This window comes from Trichechus manatus, unplaced genomic scaffold (assembly GCF_000243295.1).
Source record: "Trichechus manatus latirostris isolate Lorelei unplaced genomic scaffold, TriManLat1.0 scaffold00041, whole genome shotgun sequence".
Taxonomy (NCBI): Eukaryota; Metazoa; Chordata; class Mammalia; order Sirenia; family Trichechidae; genus Trichechus; species Trichechus manatus.
The window spans coordinates 17005383-17030477 of record NW_004443977.1 but is presented as its reverse complement, the minus strand read 5'-3'; the positions used below and the strand labels follow the sequence as shown (position 1 = coordinate 17030477).

The 25095-nt window shown below is 37.6% G+C and overlaps 1 protein-coding gene across 1 annotated transcript in view; it reads left to right on the top strand.

Annotated features, from left to right (window-relative positions):
• Positions 1 to 23470, top strand: part of LOC101346824 (putative serine protease K12H4.7) — a 76253-nt gene extending 52783 nt beyond the window's left edge. The window contains exons 6-9 of the mRNA XM_012555544.2: positions 8547 to 8745; positions 9988 to 10078; positions 10938 to 11146; positions 23361 to 23470. Of these exons, the coding sequence (XP_012410998.2) occupies positions 8547 to 8745; positions 9988 to 10078; positions 10938 to 11146; positions 23361 to 23470 (609 nt within the window). The remainder of the gene's footprint in view (positions 1 to 8546; positions 8746 to 9987; positions 10079 to 10937; positions 11147 to 23360) is intronic.
• Positions 23471 to 25095: the final 1625 nt, after the last annotated feature.

Below are 25095 nucleotides of genomic sequence, written 5' to 3'. Positions count from 1 at the left end.
TTTTGGATCTTGTTGAGGATTTCTGTTTGGCCTAAGATGTGGTCTATTCTGGAGAACGTTCTATGTGCATTGGAAAAGAATGTGTACTTTGCAGCTGTTGGATGGAGTGTTCTATATATGTCTATGAGGTCAAGATGGCTGATAGTGCTCTTTAGGTCTTCCGTATCTTTGCTGAGTTTCTTTTTAGCTGTTCTGTCTTTTACTGAGAATGGTGTGTTGAAGTCTCCTACTATTATTGTGGAACTGTCAATTTCTCTTTTCTGTGTTGTTATCATTTCTTTTATGTATTTTGGAGCCCTGTCATTGGGTGCATAGATGTTTATTATGGTTCTGTCTTCATGATGGATCATCCCCTAAATCATTATATAGTGTCCTTTGTCTTTTATGGTGGATTTTGTTTTAAATTCTATTTTATCTGATGTTAGTATTGCCACTTCTGCTCTTTTGTACAAGTTGTTACCTTGATATATTTTTTACCGCCTTTGATTTTTAATAAATTCACGTCCTTATTTCTAACATGTGTCTCTTGTAGACAGCATATTGATGGATGCTGTTTTCTTTTATCCATTCTGCCACTCTCCGTCTCTTTATGGTGCACTGAGTCCATTTATATTTGGTGTAATTATTGATAGATATGAGTATATTGCAATCATTTTGTATTGCCTTTTTTTTTTTTTTGTGGTGCTGACGTTTTCTTTGATCTTCTTCCTCTCCTATGCTGAATTTCTTTTGTTTGTGGATTTTTTTTCATTTATTTTGTTTTCGTTTTTACTGAGACTTTATGGTTTTCCTCTTTATTTTTATTAGTATGTTTGTTAACTTTCTTTGTGTTTACCTTGAAATTTACCTTTATCTTTCTAAGTTTGAAGCACTCTATTATTACTTGGTATTGCCTTGCCTTCCTCTCCATTAAAAGGTTCTATAACTACACCTTATACTCCCTAATTTATTGTTCTGATGTTGTTGTCATTTACAGATTAACTGCTCTGATTCCCTGTTGTACTTCTTTTGCTTTTGGATAGTCCTTGAGAGTTTATTTCCTAGATTGGTATCTGGCTGGTACGATCCTGTGTCCTAGATTCAGCCTGTGAGCTGAAGTTGTTTGTTCTCAGATCGAATGACTCCCTTTAATAATTCTTGCAATTTTGGCTTGGTTTTTACATATTCCCGTAATTTCTGTTCATCTGGAAATGTCCTAATTTCACCATCATATTTGAACTAGTGTCTTGCAGGATATATTATTCTTGGCTGGCAATTTTTTTCATTCAAGGTTTTATATATGCCATCCCATTGCCTTCTTGCCTGCATGGTTTCTGCCAAATAATCTGAGCCTAGTCTAATTGTTTTTCCTTTGTATATGACTTCTTATTTTTCATGAGCTGCTCTCAGGATTCTTTGTTTGTCTTTGGTTTGGGCAAGTGTGATTCTGATATGCGTTGGTGATTTTCTTTTGGGGTCTATCCTGTATGAGGTCCGTTGAGCTTCTTAGATGGCCAGCTTTTCATCATTCATGATATTGGGGAAGTTTTCTGTCAGCAGTTCTTTAATGATCCTCTCTGTGTTTTCTGTTTTCTCCCCCTGTTCTGGAACTCCAATCACTCGCACATTTTTGTTTGATTGTATCCCACATAATTCTCAGTGTCTCTTCATTTTTCTTTGTTCTTTTTTCTGAGTTTTCCTCAAGCATAGTTGTATCCAAGTTTTTGTCTTCAGTTCCACTGATCCTATCTTCCACTGTTTTAAATCTGCCTCTCTGCCCTTCTGTGACACTGTGCATTTCTGAAATCTTGTTGTTTATGTTTTGGATTTCTAATTGTTGTTTTTGTATAATTTCTAGTTGTGATCTTATTTTGGCATTTTGTTCCTGCATTATTTTCCTGAATTATTCCATTTTTTGTCTATATTTTGCATAATTTGTCTGCGTTTTCTGTGAATTTGTCTATTTTTTCCTCATTTTTGTCTGGTTTTTGCTTCAACTCTTGGATAATTCTGAGTATTAGAGATTTGAATTCCCATCAGGTAGTTCTAGTGCCTTTCTTCCACTTTAATGTCACCTGGTGATTTATTTTGGACACCTACTGGAATCATCCTGTCCTGCTTTTCTAAAAGTTTTGATATTGTCTGCTGTCTTTGGGGCATTCAGTAGTTATTTTTCTCATTTATTGATTGTAGATTTGTTTTTTCTAGTTTTTTTTTTTTTAATTTAATTTGGCTATATCTGAACAGGTGGGCTGTGTGTTCTTTGTTGTTTGTGCATCCATGGGCACGATAATTTTCGCCTCCTTCTCTAATTGGGAGGATCAGTCTCTCAGATATGGTACTTCAGGGCAGGTCTAGCTGAAGAGGAGTTGTTGGGATGGGTTGTTTGTGGCACTTACTACAGCCACTAGGGCAGGTAGGTAACCAGTGCAGGGTACGTTCCAGTAGGTCATGCCTGTGCCGCTTGGTGGTTTGATGTTAAGCGCACTGTGGAGGTAGGCAGGATGAAGGGTGGAGATTGTGATGTGTGAAGCTAAGATGGATATTGGAGAGATGAGAGAGGAACAGGAGCCAAAAACATACAAACAAACAAAAATGAGTGCTGGGGAGCTTGCCGTTGGAGTGGAGAGATGAGAGACTATGAAATGGAGAAAAACAAAAGGGAGAAGAAGAAGAAAAAAAAAGGAAAAGAATGAATAAATAAAAATTAGAAAGAAAAAAGAACAGCAAAGCTCCCAGGGATCCCACCGGTGTGGCTATGAGGTGTGGGGAAGTTGTTCCCAGGTGTTGCAGTACAGCCTCGGTATTATGCGTGAGGTATTCTGCCCCAGGTATTCAGGGGACGGGAAGAGAAGGAAAGTATAGAGAGAAGAGAAACTGAGTAACAAAGAAAGACAAAAAGGGAAAAAAGAGGGAAAAGAAAACAAAACAAATTTAAAAAAAAAAAAGAACAGGAAAAGCCCCTCAAAAAACAGAAAAAAAGCCATGAAAAAAGAAATGCTCTCAGGGATCTCTCTGCAAGTCTGGGCAAGCTGAGGATGGAGGTCCCAAGCTGCATAGCACTACCTGGCCAGAACGGGCCCCCAACTAGAGAAAAGGCAATCAAAACAAACAAACAATTCAAAACAAAAACCCCAGGATCCCACCAGCATGACAGCTCAGCCTGGGAAGCAGTTCCACAGTCGAACAGAGCTCCGCAGCCCCTTAGGAAGAATCCAAGATGGCACATGGAACCAGGTATTTGAGTGAAAGGAGGGGGAGGTAGTGAGAGGTAAGGAAGAAATCAAAAGAAGTGGAATAAAGCAACACCAGCAGCCAACAAATGGCACTCAGGGAGTAGGCCAGTGCTGGCAGGTAGAATCCAAGCAGCCAGTGCTTCCTGGAGGAGAGACTGTGGTCCTGGGGAGCAGAAGAGGCTGAGTGGGAGTGAAGAAGGTTGGGAGGTGGGAAAGCGTATATCGCTGTTTACTGATTGTTCTGTCTCCTGCTAGAAGCCCCATGAAGCTGCTTTCTTGTACCCCCTATTTGCTGGTCTGTAATAGGAGTCCAAGAAGGAAGATCCACGCTACATTAGCTGATAGGAGCTCTCTGCATGAACCTGTCCTCACTCTCCATTCTCTGTCAGTTTTCTGTCTCCTTTTGGTGCTTGACTGAGTCCTTTGTCTCTTCATTTGATGTTTTATAGTTTTAGGATTGCTGTTTTCTCTGTTTGGCTTAGTTTTTCGGATCTGTGCTATGGAGGGACAGCGTGGTGCTTGTGCCTAGAGCATCATGTTGCCGGTAGTCTGTAGTAGTAGTTTCTTAATGCTGCTGGAAGAAAGTACTACAAAGAGGGTGGGTTTAGACAACAGAAACTTAGTTTCTCACAGTTCTATTGGCTAGAACTCCTAAGTTAGGGTTTCAGCAGGGCCATGTTCTAACCGAAGGCTCCAGGAGAGATTCTTTCTTGTTTCTCTCAGCTTCTGGTAGCTTTGGTGTTCCTTGACTTGTAGCTGCATAATAGCTCCATCACAGCATATTTGTCTTCAAGTGTCTTTCTCTGTGTCTTCTCTTTTATAGGACTCCATTCATATTGGATTAGAATTCCCCCACTCCACTCTGAACACAAGTAAATTGGTAACATCTTCAAATACCCTATTTTTAAACAAGATCACATCACAGGTACCAATGGTTAGGACTTCAACATGAATTTTGGGGGGACATCATTCAATCCATAACAGACATTCAATAAAATAATAAATGTGGAGTGCGTAGCAAAGGAAGTACTTGCAAAATTAATTTTTAAAGACTTAATTGAAAATCATCTTTCCAAGAAAGGGGGAATAGATTTTGTTAATATGACTGACTTTTAATTAATTTGAGGTTCCTGTGTTAATGACTACTTCAAGAAACCTAAGACCAGTGTTGGATTCAGAATCTTCTGAAAGCTGGAGTCATTCTTAGAAAAGAGCTTCCCCTAACTGTTGACAGCACATACTGGAAATAACAAGATCAGGCTGGGGAGCAGAAACTCTGAATGTCTTCTCTCCCCAAACACCATTTCTAAGGGTCTGAAATAACAGAAACGTCCGCAACTACTTTCCATCCTCATACCGAACTGTACTGGGATATTTTAGTTAAACGGAGCAGATGGGGAATACACTTTCCTCCCTATCCTCTTTGGAAGTACTTTGTGGAGTCAATTCTTGATTGTGTCTAAAGGATCTTTGAAGGAAAGACTTGACATGTTATGTGTGATTTGCATATGTTTTATTTAATTTGAATATTATGCATAAGTTTTATTACTCTGAATAATTAAGTAGGGTCTATATGCATATTTTTTATCTCTTTAAGAGAATGCAAGGCACACATTTCACCAGAATTAAACAAATTCTACAGACTACAGACATTTCCATGCTATTTAATCTGTATGAATTAATTTTGTGCCCATCTTCTTACTAAAAGGACTAGGAGATTTGCTTACTTTGTAACTGGTGTTTTGAATAAAATCAACTCAATGGCAGTGAGTTTTGGTTTTTTTGGGTCATAAGAGGAGGTAAGCAGTTTGAAATTCCTGTGATTTTCTTTTTCCTGAACTGATATACAACTTTAGTATGAAGTTTGATATTTTCCCTTTGAAAAGCCTGGTAGAAATGAAATTGTGTTATTTTCCTGTTAATGTGAGGCCATGTACACCGGCGACGCTCAGCAAATTATGAGTTTTTGAAGTCTTTTTCCCTTGCTCAAGAAAACATTGCAAATCTATGCCATGTTATAACAGAGCTCCAGCTATAGCAACTGAAACCAAATCCCCTGAATTGCCACTATATAGGCCACATGGTGAGGAGTAGTTTTTAATTTTAAAATCAGTGTCAAGCAGGTCTTGGCTCTACCAAAATTTCTTAAGATGTGCAGCATAATTACCTGAAGTGTATGTTAACAATGCAGATTCCTTGACCTCACCTCCAAGCCTCTAGAGTGGGAACCATGAGTCAGTTCCTCAGGTGATTCTTATGAAATTTAAGTGGAATTTAAAACTCTATCTCCTATACCAATTATTCATGTCCGTCTTTACCCTTCAACATAATCCCAAAACAGGAAAGTCCTATACCACTTGAAAAAAATGAGTTAATAAAGTATAATTGCATTTTCTTTCATTACATTCAGTTTCTCTAGCAACCGTTCCTGTATTAGTAGTCACCTGCAGATTTTCTGTGCAAATGTAGCATTCAACCAACTAATTGCCATCAAGTCAGTCTGACCCATGGCCACTCCATGTGTATTACAGTAGAACTGTGCTCCAAAGGGTTTCAATAGATGATTTTGGAAAGCAGATTGCTAGGCCTTTCTTCTGAGGCACCTCTGGGTGGACTTGAACCTCTAACCATTTGGTTAGCAACCAAGCATGTTAACGATTTGCATCACCCAGGGACACCAAATGTGGCACTAGGGATTCCTAAATCCACAGACAATTCAAAAAGTATAATTCAAAAAATAAATTCCACCAATGGATTTGATCTTCATCTATAGTAAAACTTTTATAGTTTTGAAAGTTAGCAAATATGAAATATTAATTTTTATTGTCCTTTAAAAACTTTTATACTCAAGGCCTTTATTCCTCTGATAGTGATAATCAATAAAATGTAAAATTAAGCATTCAGATGAGACAGAAAAAGTTGAGGACTCTGTGTGTGTGTGGGCGTATCTGTGTTTGTCTTGCCAGAATGGCTTCAGTTAAAATATTACATTGATTTAACTGGGCAGGAACTTGAAGTATATTCCCCTGTCCCGGGCACTTTTTTTTTTTTCTTATACAAAAGTATAGGAAATTGATTTGGGGCTCTTTGTAATTTCTGAGACTCTTTCCCCTGGAGATAATAGTTGTTGACTGGGGTGCTTTCCTGCTGAATAAATCAAAATGATGAGTGTAGAGAGAATTATTAAGCATGAAAGTAATACAGAGCCTTTCCCAGCCTTCACAGGATCTAACTGTATTTTTCTGCAGTTGCTGTTCAAAGTAGAGTTGTCAAGCCATAGTCTGAAGTTAAGTCTGCAGTTAATGTGAGGAATAGCTACTGAATTTTTCCGAACTTAGGGAAGCTGAGCTTCAGTTGTCAGCTTCTGCCAACCCCACAAAGTCCTGATATACTGTTTAACTGAGCAGTTCTTACACTGGTACCTAATTAGAACTGTATGGTCTGTTAAGTGGGAGTATGCTACTGTCAGGTCCTTTCCTTTCTTTTTCCTCAAGCCAAACCAAAACAAAGCAAACCCTCTCTCAAAACTGCTGAAATAAATATACCAGCCTGTCATAATAATATAATATCCTTGCTACAATGGGTGTGCAGAAGTGATACTCACAGGTTCATAGTTAGTATATTATTAACAAAACATTTTTCTTTCTAAGAATAACCGAGAATGGAATTTTATGTGTTTAACAAGTGACATGAGAAACGTTACACATTTCTGCCCAAATCTCTTTACTGGTAGACTATGGCATTTCAGATAGATATTCCTTCCTACATGAAAGGATGTTGTGAAGTCAATGATTTTGCAGTAACAGAAAGTTAGGACATCTCTCAACTTCCCATATATAAACCACCGCCCCTCTACTTGGGCTAATCTTTTTTGAGTATCTTTTTCAGTAAATTACCAACATATTCAAAACTTTGGAAGATCCCTTATTATTCCATCTATTCTAAGTTAGAGAGTTTCATTTTTAAAAACATTCTACGGTCAATACTTATTTCCACTTTTTTTTCCTTGTTAAATACCTCTCTTGACTAAATAAGAATAATAATATGGTGATGGTTGAACAACATGATGATCATAATTAACGTCACTGAAGTGTACATGTGAAGATTGTAGTAATGACAAATGTTTTGTTACCTGTATACTTATAACAAGCAAAGAAAATGTAAGAAGAAGATATATAATATTTAATATGATAACAATGCTGCTTTTTATTGAATGACCTTTGATGTAGGCACGATACTAAGGGCTACTTTCATTTAATCCTCACAGCAACGTTGAGTTTTTCTGATTATCTTATTTTTATTGTACCCTTTGAACACATGAGCAAATTGAGGCTGACAGGTAAGTAACTAACTCAAGGTCACAAGATCCAGGCTTGTTCAATCATCGACTTAGACATTACACATCCCTGCTAGCACTTCTTCAGACTTGTTGGTCCCCTTGCCTAAAATGGCCTCTTCTGTTTTACTTTTTTTAATTTTTATTGTTGTAAAAATGTAAAGAACATAACATTTACCAATTCAACATTTGCCACATGTACAGTTCATTAAAACCAATTACATAAATCCTGTTGTGCAGCCATCACCGATGACCAATGCCAAATTTTTCATCCCCATAAACAAGAACTCTGTTTTACCTAAACAATGAATCCCCCCTTTCTTTGTCTCTCTTTTCCTGGTAATCACTATTAAACTCTATTTTCTATACATTTGTCTATTCCAGATACTTCATATTAGTGAAAACATACAATTGTACTCTATTTATCTCTATTTATTTAAATCTTACACAATCTTCCTGGTCCACCTCAATTCCTACATCCTCAGGAAGCCTTTACTCATGATTCTAGTCCTTGACCTCTATCAGAGTCTCCAGAGTAACTCATTACTGTTTTCATATTTTATGTATTTTGTTTTCTTTGACTAGATTCTTCCAAAGTGTTGGTTCTCATCTTTTACACCTTCCAAAGTTTTTAGCACTGCTCTGGCAAGATATCACATGTTCAATCAAAGCTTCTTTATTTGTAAACTCTTACAAAAAATACCGACCTGAGTACCAAAAGCCATTGTTAAAGCAAATGATTTTATTAGCTATGTGTCTTAAAAATGGATGTGACTCACTTCTAATAGACTCTGCAACCTACTCAGGTTGAGTTGATATTTTCAGAGTTGATATCCATACCAAAGTCACCAAAGAACATTTGCACCTTATTTGAATTAAAAAGAATCATTTAAAGCATTTAAAATAATTTTTGGAGCTGAATTCCATTTTGAGCTAAAAGCCATCAAATGCATATTCTTTTAAACATAATTGGAATCTTTTTTTTTTTTTTGTAGGGACTTACGCGTGAGATGAGAATTGATGAATTTTGTGAGAAGATGACTAACACTTCAATGGGTTCACCATATCATAGATTTGCAAATGTTATCAGCACAATGCTCAAGAACAAAGATGGCTTTTGTTTGTCTGCAAATTACAATGAATCTAGGAGTGGGTTCTCTGCTGCTTCTGTGGAAATGAATAATTACTTTATAGGTAAAGTGTTATCTGGCAAAAATAGAAATTTTCCTTTGGGGGTTGAGAAATATGAGCACAACAACATGCATTAAATGCTCTGCAAGTTGTGAGGCTCATTAACCTTCGTGAGGAATTACGAAAAAACAGATCTAAGGCTTTTACTCAAGGATGAGAAGAGAGAATGAATGAGTCCAGGAGATGGACATACACAGATGAAATCATTTTAGTAAGAGAGGCAGAAATACCAGTTGCTCAGGATTGCAAAAATCAGAATAAAGAAAGGGATCTCTTAGTACCTTTAAGTGGCACTGTTGCCAAGAAAATACCTCACCCCACTTAAAATTCTATATAGAGAAGTTCTCAAACCTGGTTGCACTCTAGAATGACCTAAACTGTTGATGATGAGTCAATTTTGACTCGTGGAAATCCCATATGTTACAGAGAAGAACTTCAATATAAGGTTTTCATGGCTCTAATCTTTGTGGAAGAGATTTCCAGTCCTCCCTTCTGTGGATCTGCTGGGTGGGTTCAAATCGAGCACAAACCATTTGTACCACTTAGGAACTTTCTCTCTTCCACTAGCCTGTTGGAAATCCAACATAACTACAATTTCAATATATTTTTAGTATGAATAGTTCTTAAAGTTGTTAACTAAATTGCTCAAAGATATGTGAATCCTTGATATAGCTGCTAAAATTTCAGTGAACCAAACTTCTAAGTTATTATCCACAATTTGATGCTTTGATTTACTCACCTTACCAATATTGGTGACCTGGGAGAGAAGTTGCAGTCATGCTGTGAGTGATGATGCAGAGATGGTGAGTGACAAAGGCATCAAGCTTTCATCCCTCTTTCCAGAAGCTTCATGGAGAAGGGCCTGGGTGATCCTTAGGAGAAGATAACTAGAGGGGGATGCAGAGACAGTGTAGCATTTTCCCAGCAGAGGCTGAAAATAAAGGACAGATAGTGGGACAGTTCTGTGGTGCTCATAGAGATGGCCCTGGAGGGAATGGGAAAAGTTTACTTCAGGAGCATGTGAGTCCTCACCAACATCTCCTGATCATTGCACACAGTTATCAGTTCTTGGTGTTGTAATGTTGGGCAAGAGTAAAAAAAACATTAATAATAATAAGATCAAATTCCTTTTTGAAGATCACAAGAAGTATGCAAATTAGAGTGCTTAATTTTTTTTAAGCTTTTTATTTAGTCATCAAGAAAAATATCTTTTCTGGTTAAGTTAATTGATGTTTTCCTTTCCAGGCAGGCCATGGTTTTTTCAATGTTGCACTGAACTTGGCTACTTTTTTACCACAAGTTTAAGGAACCACTCTTTCTCTGGATTGCCTCTAAGGTAAAGGCTCTGCCTTATCTTCTGTTTGTAAGTAGAAACCATAATTGCAGGGATTTTTTTTTTTTTTTTTTCCATAGGAGGAAGATTAAATTGAAGGCCAACTCCCCCTCTTACTGTCTTTGTGCTCTCTTCCTCAACAGGCAGGCAGGCTATGCATTGAACTTTCTCCTTTCCACAGTAGTTACTATTCTAGTTACAATTATGGGTTCAATGGGAAGGCAAATAATAGACTCTTCTACTTTGCCTGTTATGAAGCCCTAGGTGGCATCCAGGAAACATAAGTCCGTGAGGTATACAGTCTCCTCATTGAGACTCTATATTGTGTTGACAAAGGGTCCAAATAGATAAATATTTTGGTGACCACATTCCCCCACACTTAACTACTGAAGGACCTCTAGAGGAAGTCATAGGAGAGGTAGGTAGGTAGGTACATAGGTAGGTAAGTAGGTACATAGATAAAACCCAAACCAAATCTATTGCCTTTGAGTCAATTCTGCCTCATAGGAACCCTACCGGACAGAGTAGAACTGCACCATAGGGTTTCCAAAGAGCGGCTGGTGGATTAGAATAGCCATGCTTTTAGTTGCAGCTGAGCTCTTAATCACTGTGCATAAGGGATTCAGACAGATAGATAGAAAGGTAGGTAGATAGATAGACGGATGGATAGTTAGATGGACAGATACAAAGATTCTTAAACTGAAAAAAAAATTAGCTATTTTAAGTAACTCAGATTCTCAAGAGGAAAACAAAACAACTAAAAAAGCAAACAAGAACCACCACATTCTTTCTGTAGATATCTTTCATACATTTCTCAAGCCTGCTTTCTGGCACCTACAATTTTGTCTCCTTTTTTTTTCAGGTATTATGTTAAGAAGTGTGCCGATGTCTTTGGCCCTGATATCAATATCAATTCAATAACTCGGGGTGCTATGGCCACCAACAGGTACTATGATGGCCTCAAAGTGAGGGGAAGCAAAATCATCTTTGCCAATGGTTCCTATGATCCTTGGCACCGTCTGGGAATCACAAAGGATATCAGTAAGGATTTGCGAGCTGTCTTCATTAGAGGTAATTTAGTAGTGAATGGTTAAGACCCAGAAATATGATGAACATAGTATATTCACACGTATTAATGAATTAAGGTGACAATGGTGATCCAGTGGTTGAATTCTTGCCTTACATGCAGGAGACTCTGGTTCGATTCCCAGTCAATGCACTTCAGGTGCATCTACCGCTCGTCTGTCAGTGGAGGCTGTTCTGTGTCTATGACACTAAACTGGTCTCAGTAAAGCTTCCAGACTAAGGTGAACTAGGTATAATGACATGGTGACCTATTTCCAGAAATCAGTCAAAGAACATACTATGGATCGCAATAGTCCAGTCTGCAACCAATCATGGGGATGGGACAGGACCAGACAGCATTTACTATTGTTGTGCATGGGATCGCCATGGGTTGGAGGCTGACTTGACAGCAGCTACAAACAACAACATTAATAAATTGTTTTTGATATAATTGACAAGAAATACAAAATACTTCTAAGTAGGTGATAGGTAGATCATTTATTTTTCATTAGTATTTCATTATCATGCCAGCATCTAATATAGAACAACTTTAAAAGTGGAGCCCTGGTGGCACAGTGGTTAAGAGCTCAACTGCTAACCCAAAGGTCAGCAGGTGGAATCAATCTGCTCTTCCTTGGAAACCCCATGGGGAAGCTTTATTCTGCTGTATAAGGTTACTCCCCCATGCATCTGTCAGTTTGTTGTAATGTGGTGGCTTGTGTGTTGCTGTGATGCTGCAAGCTATGCTACTGGTATTCAAATACCACAGGGTCACCCATGGTGGTGGACAGTTTTCAGCTGAGCTTCCAGATTAAGACAGACTAGGAAGGACTTGGAGGTCTACTTCTGAAAAGAATTTGCCAGTGAAAACCTTATGAGTAGGAGTGGAACATTTGTCTGATTTAGTGTGTGAAGATGAGCCACCCAGGTTGGAAGCTGGGGAAGAGCTGCCTCCTCAAAGTCGAGTCAAACTTAATGACGTCAATAGAGTCAAGCTTTTGGGATCTTCATTTGCTGATGTGGCATGAGTCAAAATGAGCTGCAAATATTCCTTAACAATCAGAACATGGAATGTACCAGGTATGAATCTAGGAAAACTAGAAATCATCAAAAAGGAAATGGAACACATAAACATCGATATCCCAGGCATCAGTGAGCCAAAATGGACTGGTATTGGCCATTTTGAACAGATGGTCATATGGTCTATTATGCCAGGAATGACAACTTGAAGAGGAATGGTGTTGCATTCATCCTCAAAAAGAATAATTCAAGATCTATCCTGAAGTACAACACTGTCAGTGATAGGATAGTATCCATTCGCCTACCAGCAAGACCAGTTAATAGCACTACTATTCAAATTTACGCACCAACCACTAAGGCCGAAGATGAAGAAATTGAAAATTTTTACCAACATCTGCGATCTGAAATCGATCAAATGTGCAATCAGGATGCATTGATTATTACTGGTGAAAGCTGGAAACAAAGAAGGATCAGTTGGAAAATATAGTCTTGGTAATAGAAATGATGCCTGAGATCACATGATAGGATTTTACAAGGCTGAAAATTCTTCGCTGCAAATACTTTTTTCCGCTAACATAAATAGCCTGCACGTGGACCTCGCCAGATGGCATACCCAAGAATCGAATCAACTACATCTGTGGAAAGAGATGATGGAAAAGTTCAATATCATCAATCAGAACAAGGCCAGGGGCCAACTATGGAACAGACCATCGATTGCTTGTATTCAATTTCAAGTTGAAACTGAAGAAAATTAGAACAAGTCCACAAGAGCCAAAGTGCAGTCTTGAGTATGTCCCGCCCGAATGTAGAGACCATCTCAAGAACACATTTGACACAATGAACACTAATGACTGAAGACCAGACGAGTTGTGGAATGACATCAAGGACATCATACATAAAGAAAGCTAGATGTCATTAAAAAAAAAAAAAAAAAAAAAAAAACAGAATAGATGTCAGAAGAGACTCTGAAACTTGCTCTTGAACATTGAGTAGCTAAAGGAAAAGGAACGAATGATGAAGTAAAAGAGCTGGACAGAAGATTTCAAAGGACAACTCCAGAAGACAAAGGAAAGTATTATAATGACATGTGCAAAGAGATGGATGTAGAAAACCAAAAGGGAAGAACATGTTTGGCATTTCTTAAGCTGAAAGAACTGAGTTAAAAAAAACAAGCCTCGAGTTAAAATAGTGAAGGATTCTGTGGGGAAAATATTAAACCATGCAGGAATCATCAAAAGAAGATGGAAGGAATACACAGAGTTACTAAATCAAAATGAATTGTTTGCCCTCCAACCATGCAGGAATGTAGAATATGATCAGGAACTTACGGTACTGAAGGAAGAAGTCCAAGCTGCACTGAAGGCATTGGCAAAAAGCAAGCCTCCAGGAACTGATGGAATACCAATTGAGATGTTTCAACAAACGGATGCAGCACTGGAAGTCCTCACTTATGTATGCTACGAAATTTGGGAGAAAGCTACCTGGCAGACTGACCGGAAGAGATCCTACAGGAAAGGAGATCCAACTGAATATGGAAATTATTGAACAATATCATTAATATCACACACAAGTAAAATTTTGCTGAAGATCATTCAAAAGCCACTGCAGCAGTATATTGACAAACAACTGCCAGAAATTCAAGCCGGCTTCAGAAGAGGACATGGAACCAGCGATATAATTGTTGATGTCACATGGATCTTGGATGAAAGCAGAGAATAGCAGAAAGATGTTTACCTGTGTTTGATTGACTATGCAAAGGCATTCAACAAATTATGGATAACATTGAGAAGACCGGGAATTTTGTAAAACTTAATTGTGTTCATGAGGAACCTGTACATAGATCAAGAGGCAGTCATTCAAATAGAACAAGAGGATACTGTGTGGTTTAAAGTCAGGAAAGTTATGTGTCAGGGTTGTATCCTTTCACTATACCTATACAATCTGTTTATTGAGCAAAAAATCTGAGAAGGTGGACTCTCTGAAGTAGAATGGGGCATCAAGATTAGAGGAAGACTCATTAACAACCTGCTTTATGCTGATGACACAATCTTGCTTGCTGAAAGTGAATGGGGCTTGAAGCACTTACTGATGAAGATCAAAGACTAGAGCCTTCAGTATGGATTCCACCTCAACATAAAGATTACAAAAATCCTCACAACTGGGCCAATAAGCAACATCATGATAAATGGAGAAAAGATTAAAGTTGTCAAGGATTTCATTTTACTTGGATCCACAATCAACACCCAAGGAAGCAGCAGTCAGGAAATCAAAAGATGCATTGAATTGGGCAAATCTGCTACAAAAGACCTCTCTAAAGTGTTGAAAAGCTAAGATGTCACCTTGAAGTCTAAGGTGCCCCTGACTCAAGCCATGATGTTTTCAATCGCCTAATATTCATGCGAAATCTGGATGATGAATAAGGAAGACTATATAAAAATTGGTGCCTCTGAATTGCGGTATTGGCAAAGAATATTGAATATACCACGCACTGCTAAAAGAATGAACAAATCTGTCTTGGAAGAAGTACAACCAGAATGCTCCTTAGGAGAAAGAATACCAGACTATGACTCACATACTTTGGACATGTTATCAGGACGGATTAGTCCCTGGAGAAGGACATCAGGTTTGGTAAAGTAGAGAGTCAGTGAAAAAGAGGAAGACCCTCAGCGAGAGGGACTGACACAGTGGCTGCAACAATAAGCTTAAACATAACAACAATTGTGAGGATGGCACAGGACCGGCAGTGTTTCCTTCTGTTGTACATAGGGTTGCTATGAGTCTGAGGTGACTCGGTGACACCTAACAACAGTAAGGTCACTATAAGTTGGAATCAACTCAATGTCAATGGGTTTTTTGATTTAAAAAATACTGATCAGCACAAAAAAGAAAAGTGTATATAAAATGAACCATTTCTCTGCTGTTGTCCTTACTGGGTTTTTTGTTGTTGTTGGTGGTGGTGGTGGTTTGATTTTTTTTTTTTAATAATAAGTTTATGTGGTTTCAGATAATCAAGTGAGATGAGGCCATTTCTTTTGTGAATGTAATGTCCCATTAAAAATAAGTTATTCTGTCTAAGGGATCTGAAAACTGGATAAATGAGTGTCCAACAGCACCAACAGTAGTAACCTCAATTACAACATGTCATCTTTCCATGTGATCCATTTACATGTTGCAGTTATTGAAATTCATTGCACAATAATCTCAGTAATCAGTTTTTAGTACTCTATAAAATGTGTATCCTCACTGCAAAATAAAAGCTGACTACTTCATGTGGTAACGGAATATTTATAAAAGCTGTCACTGTGGTTTCCAGCTCAAAGCCTCTCGAAGACTTAATACTTGGTCATTGAAAAATCAGACTCCTAAACATGCAGCTCTTCGTATTTAAAAAGCTTTATTAAATAATAGAATAAGACCACGAGGAGCTGCTCTCTTAACAGTGGAAATGTAGCAAGTGTATCGAATGCAGAGAGAGATTCAAATGATAACTATGATTGACTTCTAAATGTTTAGCTGTTTGATCATTGGTGAGTAATAGGTTCTTTTATAAACTGTATTTGTTTAAAAATATTCTATTTCACATTTTCTCCATAGTTTTATAATAATCAAGATTAAATTGAGCAAAACCTTTCTGTTTTATCCCCAGAAATTATTTCCTTTGCAAAATTGTTTTTATATTACATCATCAAGGTAGCTTTTGTTAAATTATTTTTTTATAATATCTCAGGCTGTCAAAAAAAATTTTTAAAATAATGCATAATTCCTGATAGAGCAATCCCTCTACCCATTGTCAGTTTGTCATTCTGTGCTGGCTTGCAATGCTAAGATCCTGGAAGCTATGCCACCAGTAGTTCAAATACTAGCAGTCACCCATGGTGGACGGATTCCAGTAGAGCTATCAGATTAAGATACGATAGGAAAAAAGGCCTAGTGATCTACTCCCAAAAATTAGTCAATGAAAACCGTATGGTTCATACCAGAGCACTATCTGACTTGCCTGCTTTGGATACACCATCAGAAGAGATCAATTGCTGAAGGAGGACATCACGTTTAGTGAAGTATAGGGACAATGAGCATGTACGAAACTCTTGGTTTAGATGGATTGGCACAATACTCGCAACAATGGAAACATACATGCTGATGATTGTGAGAATGGTGCAGGATCATGTAATATTTCATTCTGCTAAACATAATGCTGCCATGAGTCAGAGTTGACTTGATGGCAACTATTAACAATAACAAATATAGAGCAATTTGTTCAGAACAAAATACCCTTTTACCCATGAAGGCGGCAATATTTGGACCCTTATGCCCATATGGAGCAATGGGTTACCATAACTATAAATAATTTGCTCCCTGTATTGGACCAGTTAACCAGAGTCAACTCTCTAGAACTGGAAAGATAGCACAAACATGATCTGCATCTCTCAGTCATATTACAGTTATTTTTGAGGTGCTTATTAACTTGTTGATTATGCATTGTTATCTTGAATCACTCTGGTTCATATATTCTCAACAGGGGAAGTGCCATCACCAAGAAGGCAATAATTGGTTCTTGGTGGTGAAAAATTCTATTTTTTATGTAAAACTTACAAATAGGTGTACACTAATACAGTATATAAACAGTACACAAACAGATATAAAGTGTATCTGGGCTATTAAAATTGCATGGGGAAGAGTGAGTAGAAAAAATATCTAACAAGACTCCTTAAAGGGACAATAGTGAAAAAAATATTGAGAAACTATGCTCTAGTTGCATGGAAACAAGTTAAATGAAGTATCTGTGTTTGTACTTCTCAGGAAGATAACCATAATTGTATAGTTGTTTTAGTACTTCAACCTTCACTTCTATTGACTTTGTTTAATTCTTTTTCAGTCCCTATTCTGCCAATCTGACCCACTCTTCCCTGCTGGGATAACACTAGGTCAAATTAACTTACTTAATACAGGGTCACTATGAGTCAGAATTGACTCAACAGCAACTGGATTGTTGAATGTGGAAAAGCTGAGTAGGGAATCGGATATATCACTTGTTTAGATATAGAAGAGAGATCTGATCGATGGAAAAATTGGAGGCATATACTTGAACAACTAACATTTCCTGGAAGCACCACTGACTCTTTAAACATTAAAGTTCCCTTCCCTGCAGATATGAAATATGAACTTACTTAACTCATAACTGGCATAGCTTCCAACATCATAGAAACACACTAGCCACCATGATAAGCCAAAGTGACCGACAGGTGGTGGACGAGTGAGATAGCCTTGGAAAATCATATGAAGGAAGAAGACAGAGGGGCCTACGACTGAGGCTTGAGTTATTCCGACATTAAAAGTCCAACAGAAGGGACTGAAGTGGGCAAACATTTTGCTGGAAATACAAGAGTGTGGTGTCAACAGGGAAGAGAATAGTTCAAGATGGTGGGAGTCAGTTGGGTGGAATGTTCCTGAGATTTCAAGTAATATAAGAATAACAAAACAGCCATTGTATTTTATGATGTGGGCCTCTGTCATTGAGTGTTATTCTGGACGACTCAGTATAACTAAGGATAAAGTACACTGAGATGGAGAAGGTAAGGAAACAGAAACAACAAGCATAGACACCTCAACTGTGAGGAGTAGAAGAGAAAAAGAACAGTTGCTGGAGAGGGGAGTAAGAGATTGTCTTGGTGGAGGATGCCAATATTTAGGGAAGGCGGAAGGTAAAAGGTCCAGCTGGCATGTGGAGGACTGGCCTTCACAGGTGGGTCTGCTGTAACAGGTGCAAAGAAGTTAAGCATGAAGGAAGACACAATAGGTTTATAGTGTTGTTGGCAGGAATTTGAGAAAGTTCCTGGGTTGGAAATACATTCTTCCAAATACCCAACCCATATTAAGGACACATTCAAATTCCTGTTACCTACCCCTTAATCTTTTTTGTATCTTCTCCTGGATTGATTCAAAAGATAACTAACTCCCTCTCAATTTAACCCACCAAGTCATCTCACTTTCATTGTATGTGTGTGTGTGTGTGTGTGATAGTGTATGTGACAACAGAAATCAATTTGTTCCCCAAAGCCTATCTTACAAGAAGGAAAACAGGTCATTTTGATTTTGTAATGAAAATGGAAGAAGGCACTGTAACTATGGTATATTCTAGAGATGTGTTCTTAACATAAATTCTTGGTGGGGAAAGATAACGTCTCATCCAAAGACCATAACACCTTTGCCTGTTTGGGCTCTGACTACAAATTCATGCCAAGACAATCTTGTGCCCCTTCTTGTTTTTACAAAGTGTACACAGCATTAGTGTGATCCCAGTAGGTACAATACTGATACTTTGTCCTTTATTTTGTCTTACCACTGCATAGATGTAAAGGATTAGACCATCTCTTGATGGAAAATTACAATTTGTTTAGGAATGAACTTAATTGAAATGTCAAAGAACTTGGTGGGGTTTTTTTTTTTTTTCAGCATCTTAACCAAGAAAAGAAGAAATATGATTTAAGTAAGTTATTTAAAGGGTCAGTGGGGCTTCCAGGAAATATCAGGCTTTAGAGTATGTTCAAACTTATTGGTCTCTCCCTAGAAGAGATTCTTGTCGTTTTCCCAACATGGTGGATCAGATACTGTTCATCGATGTTGTTGTTAGTTGCCATCAAGTAGACTCTAACTCAAGGCAACCCCATGCAGAACAGAACAAAATGCTACTTGGTCGCATGCCATCCTCATGATCTCTGGCAAGCTTGAGCCCATTTTTGCCTTCCATCCTAGCAGGCTCATCTTCCAGCACTATATCAAAGTATATTCTGTTTTGATCCATTGGGTTTTCATTGCCTACTTTTTAAAAGTAGATCACCAGTCATTTCTTCCTAGTCTTAGACTGAAAGCTCCATTGAAACCTGTCCAACTTGGATGACCCTGCTGGTATTTGATATATTGTTTGCTGGTATTTGATATATTGTTCTCATTGCTTCCAGAATCATAGCAACATGCAAGCCACCACAGTATGACAAACTGAAAGACAGGCGGTAGATATATAAACTATCAAAAAAAAAAAAAAACGGTTGCTGTCGAGTTGATTCTGACTCATAGGGCTATATCATTCAATCAGATAGTAAGTGTAAAATAATTAGCATAGAGCCTGACACATAGCAATTGCTCACTGAATTGTAACTCTGAGCAAGAAGATTCAAACGACTTGGGATAGGCATCCATAGAGGACCGAGAACACTATGCAACATTTATTACACATAAAATTATTTTATTACTCAAACATCAATCTTTTATATTCTACTTCTGAGTGTGCGTTTAACATTAAATTTTGCAATGATTCTACTTTTTTATAAATCGATGTGATTTTGTTTGTGCTTAGGCACAATTCATTCCAGTATTAGCCAATAAAAGCATAATGTGTGCTATAGATTTGAATTACACATGTAAACAAATTTTCTGGTACACACACACACAAGTGAAATTAAGAATAAATTTCACATGACTCGATATGTTCAAAATATTCTCATTTCAATATGTAAATAATATAAGAAGGTAGTTAACATGATTTTTACATTGTTTGTTATTTTTTACTAATTATTCAAAATCCAGCATATATTATATTTAAAACACATCTCAGTTTGGACAAGCCACATTTCAAGTGCTCAATAGCCACATGTGGCTCATGGTGGCTACATTTTGAATACTCTGGCTTCACTTGTTACATGTACAATCTCCTTAAATCCTCTTAACAATAAAGGCAAGTTACTATCATATTTCTCCTGTTATAAATGAGGAAATTAACCACAAAACCAGTAAACTAGTTGCCATCAAGTCAACCTCGACTGGTGGTGACCCCATGTGTGTCAGAGTACAACTATGCTCCATAGACTTTTCATGGCTAATTTATTTTTTCAGAAGTAGATTGTCAGGTCTTTCTTCTGACGTGCCTTTCGGTGGACTCAAACCACCAACCTTTCAAATGGTAGCTGAATGTGTTAACCGTTTGCACCACTCAGGGACTCACACAGAGGTTAAGTCAACTGGCCTGAGATTCACAGTGTAATGAGTTGTAGGACCAAAACTGAAGGTCATGCACCTTAACCATTGTGCCAAATGCCTCTCAAGTTATTTGGAGCAAGAAGTTCTTATGCTTTCAAAAAGACCTTCAAGACCTGAGAAAACCACTGCAAAGCCTTCTTTTTCATGGGAATAAGGAAGAAGGAGTGCTCAAATTAATTCATTAAAAAATATTTATAGAAGGTCTACCTGTGTCAGATGCTGTGCTGGACACCAGGGGTGTAAGCTGCTAGTCATACACGGGAGACAGACATTCAGCAAATAACTGCACAGAGAGCTTTCCTGGGTCAGAGATGTCTAAACAGAATTGAGAAAGAGAAGGAGAAGTTTAGTACTCACCCTCTATGAAGCAAACTCCTTGATAGCTGGGACCAAATCTTATTCATCTTTGAATCCATGGTGCCTAGTACATGGCACTGTGTTCAGAGACTACGTGCTAAAGAAAAACGTGACTCACCCCATTGTAAATATGAAGTTAAGAGAACCTGGCAAAGCAGTCAAAGTCTTATCTTCAGGTTTTTCATATTGACTGAAAAAAAGATGAGTTATCTCTAACTAGAGAATAATTTCAATCCCTGAATTAAATTTTGTAGATAAATATTCCTTTTCCACCTAACCTCCATTTCCACATCTCTTTCTTATCCCATTTCTAATTGGTCTTGGATTCAATTAGTGTTTCGTGCCCATTGAAAATATAGTTTTATAACTTGTTATATTACATAATAATAAAATGAAGCTGGTATATTAACCTGCTTTTTCTCGTATTAATTTGATTTTGTATTCTTCAATATTTACGATTTCAATATGTGTCAAAACTATCTTTTACACTGTGGCATGTTCAAATTTGGCCATTGGCCAAAACTAAATGCTATAAGAAAGTTAGGATACTTCAGTGATTATGAATCCTAATAGTTTTTATTTAGGAAGTGGGAGGAACCAAGTAGGGCTAGAGTTGTCATGGTTGAAAAGCAGTAGTTACTCATGTTAGCCAGGAGAGGATATTTTAGTATGTTTGTGGTTGCATAATAATGATGAGTTTCTACTCTAACGGAGACCCCATGTGTTTCAGAGTACAGCTGTGCTCCATACGGTTTTCAATTTACATGATGTTCTAGAAGTAGGGCATGAGGTCTTTCTTCCAAGGTGTCTCTGAGTGGATTTGAACTGCCAGCCTTTCAGTTAGTAGCCGAGCACTTAACGGTTTGTCCTACCTAGGGACTCCTTGTGGCTGAAGAGTATACTTTTTGGGTCTATGTTTAGTCATGATTACAGGGTGGTCTTATTTGTGCCTGGTCTCATCACAGTCAATGTGTGACCGCAGCTGAAGCTGAAATTCTGTGAAACTGTTTACGTTTATAGGGAACCCTGTGGTTTGTTACCATCTGTCAGTTGTCAAGGTCTTTCTCACAGAGAAATCTTACCCTTCCTACTCTTCTTCCCTCTTAACCTTTTAAAGAGCTATCTTTATTACTTTCTCATTCATTTTTCCAGTATTTCTTTTTTTTTGCAAATACAATCTTGTATATTCTTATTTCTCTCTTTGCAAAGAAAAGGTAGCATAGTATGTACACTATCCTACTCTTTGCTTGTTTCTCTTGCCAGTACACACTGGAGATCTTTCCATTTCAGTACATTCAAGTCTTTCTCATTCTTTTTTAATGGATGAATAGTACTCCATTGTCTGGATGTGCCGTAGTCATTACATAATTTTAGCTTCTTAACAGCAAATAAAGAGCCCTGGTGGTGCAATTGTAAAGCGCTTGGCTGGTAACCTAAAGTCAACATTCAAACTCACCAGTCTCTCCATGGGAAAAGATGTTGTCATCTGTTTCTTTGAAGATTATAGCCTTGGAAACCCTTTGGGGCAGTTCTACTCTGTCCTGAAGTGTAGCTATGAATCTGAATCAACGCTATCTCAATGTTTTATTTATTTATTTATTTTTATTTTTGGTAGCAGCAAATACATGGTGCCCCTAAAGTAATACAGTGTGAATGGATGCTTGGATCCCTTCATGGTGCAAATGGTTAAGCATTCTGCTACTGACTGAAAAGTTGGTGACAGACCTTGGAAGAAAGACCTGGTGATCGAATTTCAAAAGATGACAGCTACTGAAAGTACTAAGGAGCACAGTTCTACTAGAAACATACAGGGTCGACATGAGTCGGAATTGACTCTACCACAATTGTTTTGTTTAATTTTGTTTTGTTTTTTGGTTTGGATGAATGATTATTTGTAAAACCCTGAGCTTACATTTCACAGCATATGCTACATAACCCAGAGTATGACAGGCATTATGGTGAACTGGGTTCAATTCTTAGCTCAACAAGCAATATTCTTGACAAGTCCCTTAAACTCTTTTGGGCTTAGGTTCTTCATCTGTAAAATTAAGGGGTTGACAAATATTTAATTCCCCATCAAATTTCATTCATTTGATCTTATATGTTTATCAATCCAGTCTCCACAAGGAAAAAAAAAAAGCCCTGATTTATAGTATCTGCTGATATCCGTGGTGTAAATTCTCCAATCAAGGCCAATTTCAAGCTCACAATTTAATAACCAGCTTGCAGAGTTTCTGAAAATTGTAACAATCAGCTCTTGGAGATAGCATAGTGAGACTCAAGTAGACCACCGCAAAACTTTCTAAAATAAGACTCACTGAGATTCAAATATTGTAACCTCCTCAGATGAACTTAAGTTATATCACACCTGGGTTGAATAAAAAGGAAACTAAAAACATTATTCTCTAAATCTGCCACCTTAGTCATTCCCCAAAATGTCCATTAGTTTGTAGCACAGAAGGATTACTAAGGAGCAAACAGTAGCTTACTTTAATAAATATCTTGTTTACCCAATCCTTATATACAAAGAAGCATACTTACTTGATCCAAAGCCTTATATATTAGTAAACTAATTCTCATTCTTATTTATGGCTGCACTTTTTAGTCATCTTTTTTCCAGCTTTTGAAAATTACTGATACCCAGCCCACACCCGATTAATTAATCAGAACCTCTGCAGAATGGGGCTCAGCTATTAGTTTGTTTGAACAGTGTTTCAGGTGGTTCTAATGTGCAGCCAGTGGTTAAGCATGTCTGGTCTTTGGATACTTGGTATGTAAATATTTTGACATTTCCCTTTTCTCTTTTTAGGTGAATCACACTGTGAGGATATGTTGGAGCCACAGGATACTGATTCAGCTGAGCTAATTCAAGCACGAGAAAAAATCTTTCAGATCCTACAAAAGTGGCTAAGGGAGTAAATCTCTGAAATATCAATACAACAGAATCCAAATTCTGGCCTCACATTTTATTGCTCAAATGCAAAACTACCTGAAAGGGTGAACTTAGAGCAGACTCAAAAGTCTAATTCCTCTATGTAAGACTTAAGTTTGCTTTGTTTTCATGGAAGTTCATCTTGTTCTACATATCTTGCTGGGCTTGAGAAGCAGCAGATGATCCCAGACCACAAGAAATTAATTATCTTGGAGTACAAGGTGCAGCTAGATTGTTGATGTGGGGACAGAAGTTTTACATCACGGTTTCCCAGACATTATCTATTTCATTAACTCTTTTTCTTTTCAATAAGCGTCACACATAAAACATGAATATAGATGTGTTTTGATTAATGTATGTATACATTAATAAATAAATAGGAAAAATGCTTTGACAAATAATGAATCCTTGTCTTCTTTAAAAAAATTAAAGGACAGGCACAATGTCAGTGAATTAATAAAAAAAGAAAATATTGTTCTTGTTGCATGCTATCGAGTCAGTTCCACCTCATAGCGACCCTGTGTACAACAGAACAAAATATTGGCAGGTTCTGTATCATCCCCACAATTGTTGCTTTGTTTGAGCCTATTTTTGCAGCCACTGTGTCAATCCACTTTCTTCAGGATCTTCCTCTTTTTCGCTGACCCTCTACTTTACTAAGCATGATGTCATTCTCCAGGGACTGGTCTCTTCTGACAACATGTCCAAAATACGTGAAACGAAGTGTTGCCATCCTTATTTCTAAGGATTATTCTGGCTGTACTTCTTCTAAGACTGATTTGTTCCTTCTTCTGGCTCTTGTTAGGTGCCACAGAGCCAGTTTTGACTCATAGTGACCCTCTGTACAACAGCACAAAACACTACCTGGACCTGCACCATCCTCTTAGTCATTGTTATTGCTTGAGCCCATTGTTGCAGCCACCTTGTCAATCCATCTTGTTGAGGGTTTTCAACTTTTTTGCTAACCCTCTACTTTACCAAGCATGATGTCCTTTTCCAGGGACTGATCCCTCCTGATAACATGTCCAATGTATGTGAGGCAAAGTCTCGCCATCCTCTCTTCTAGCGAACAATTTGGCTGTACTTCTTCCAAGACAGATTTGTTCGCTTTTTTTGGCAGTTCATGGTATATTCAATATTCTTCACCAACACCTTATTTCAAAGGCATCATTTCTTCTCCAGTTTTCCTTATTCATTGTCCAACTTTTGAATACATATGAGGTGACTGAAAACACTATGGTTTGTATCAGGGGCACCTTAGTCCTTATAGTGACATCTCTGCTTTTTAATACTTTAAAGAGGTCTTTTGCAGCAGATTTGCTCAATACAATGCATCGTCTGATTTTTTTTTTCATTTTTTTTAATTGCAATTTGATGAAGGTTTATAGAACAAATAGTTTCTCATTAGACAGTCAGTACACCTATTCTTTTATGACATTGGTTAACAATACCATGACATGTCAACACTCTCCCTTCTCGACCATGGAGGACGTTTTTCTTTTTTTTAGGTGAACATATACATAGCCAAAGTTACACCATTTCAAAAATTTCCACATGTACAATTCAGTGACATCAATTACATTCTTCCAGTTGTGCTGCTATTCTCACTATC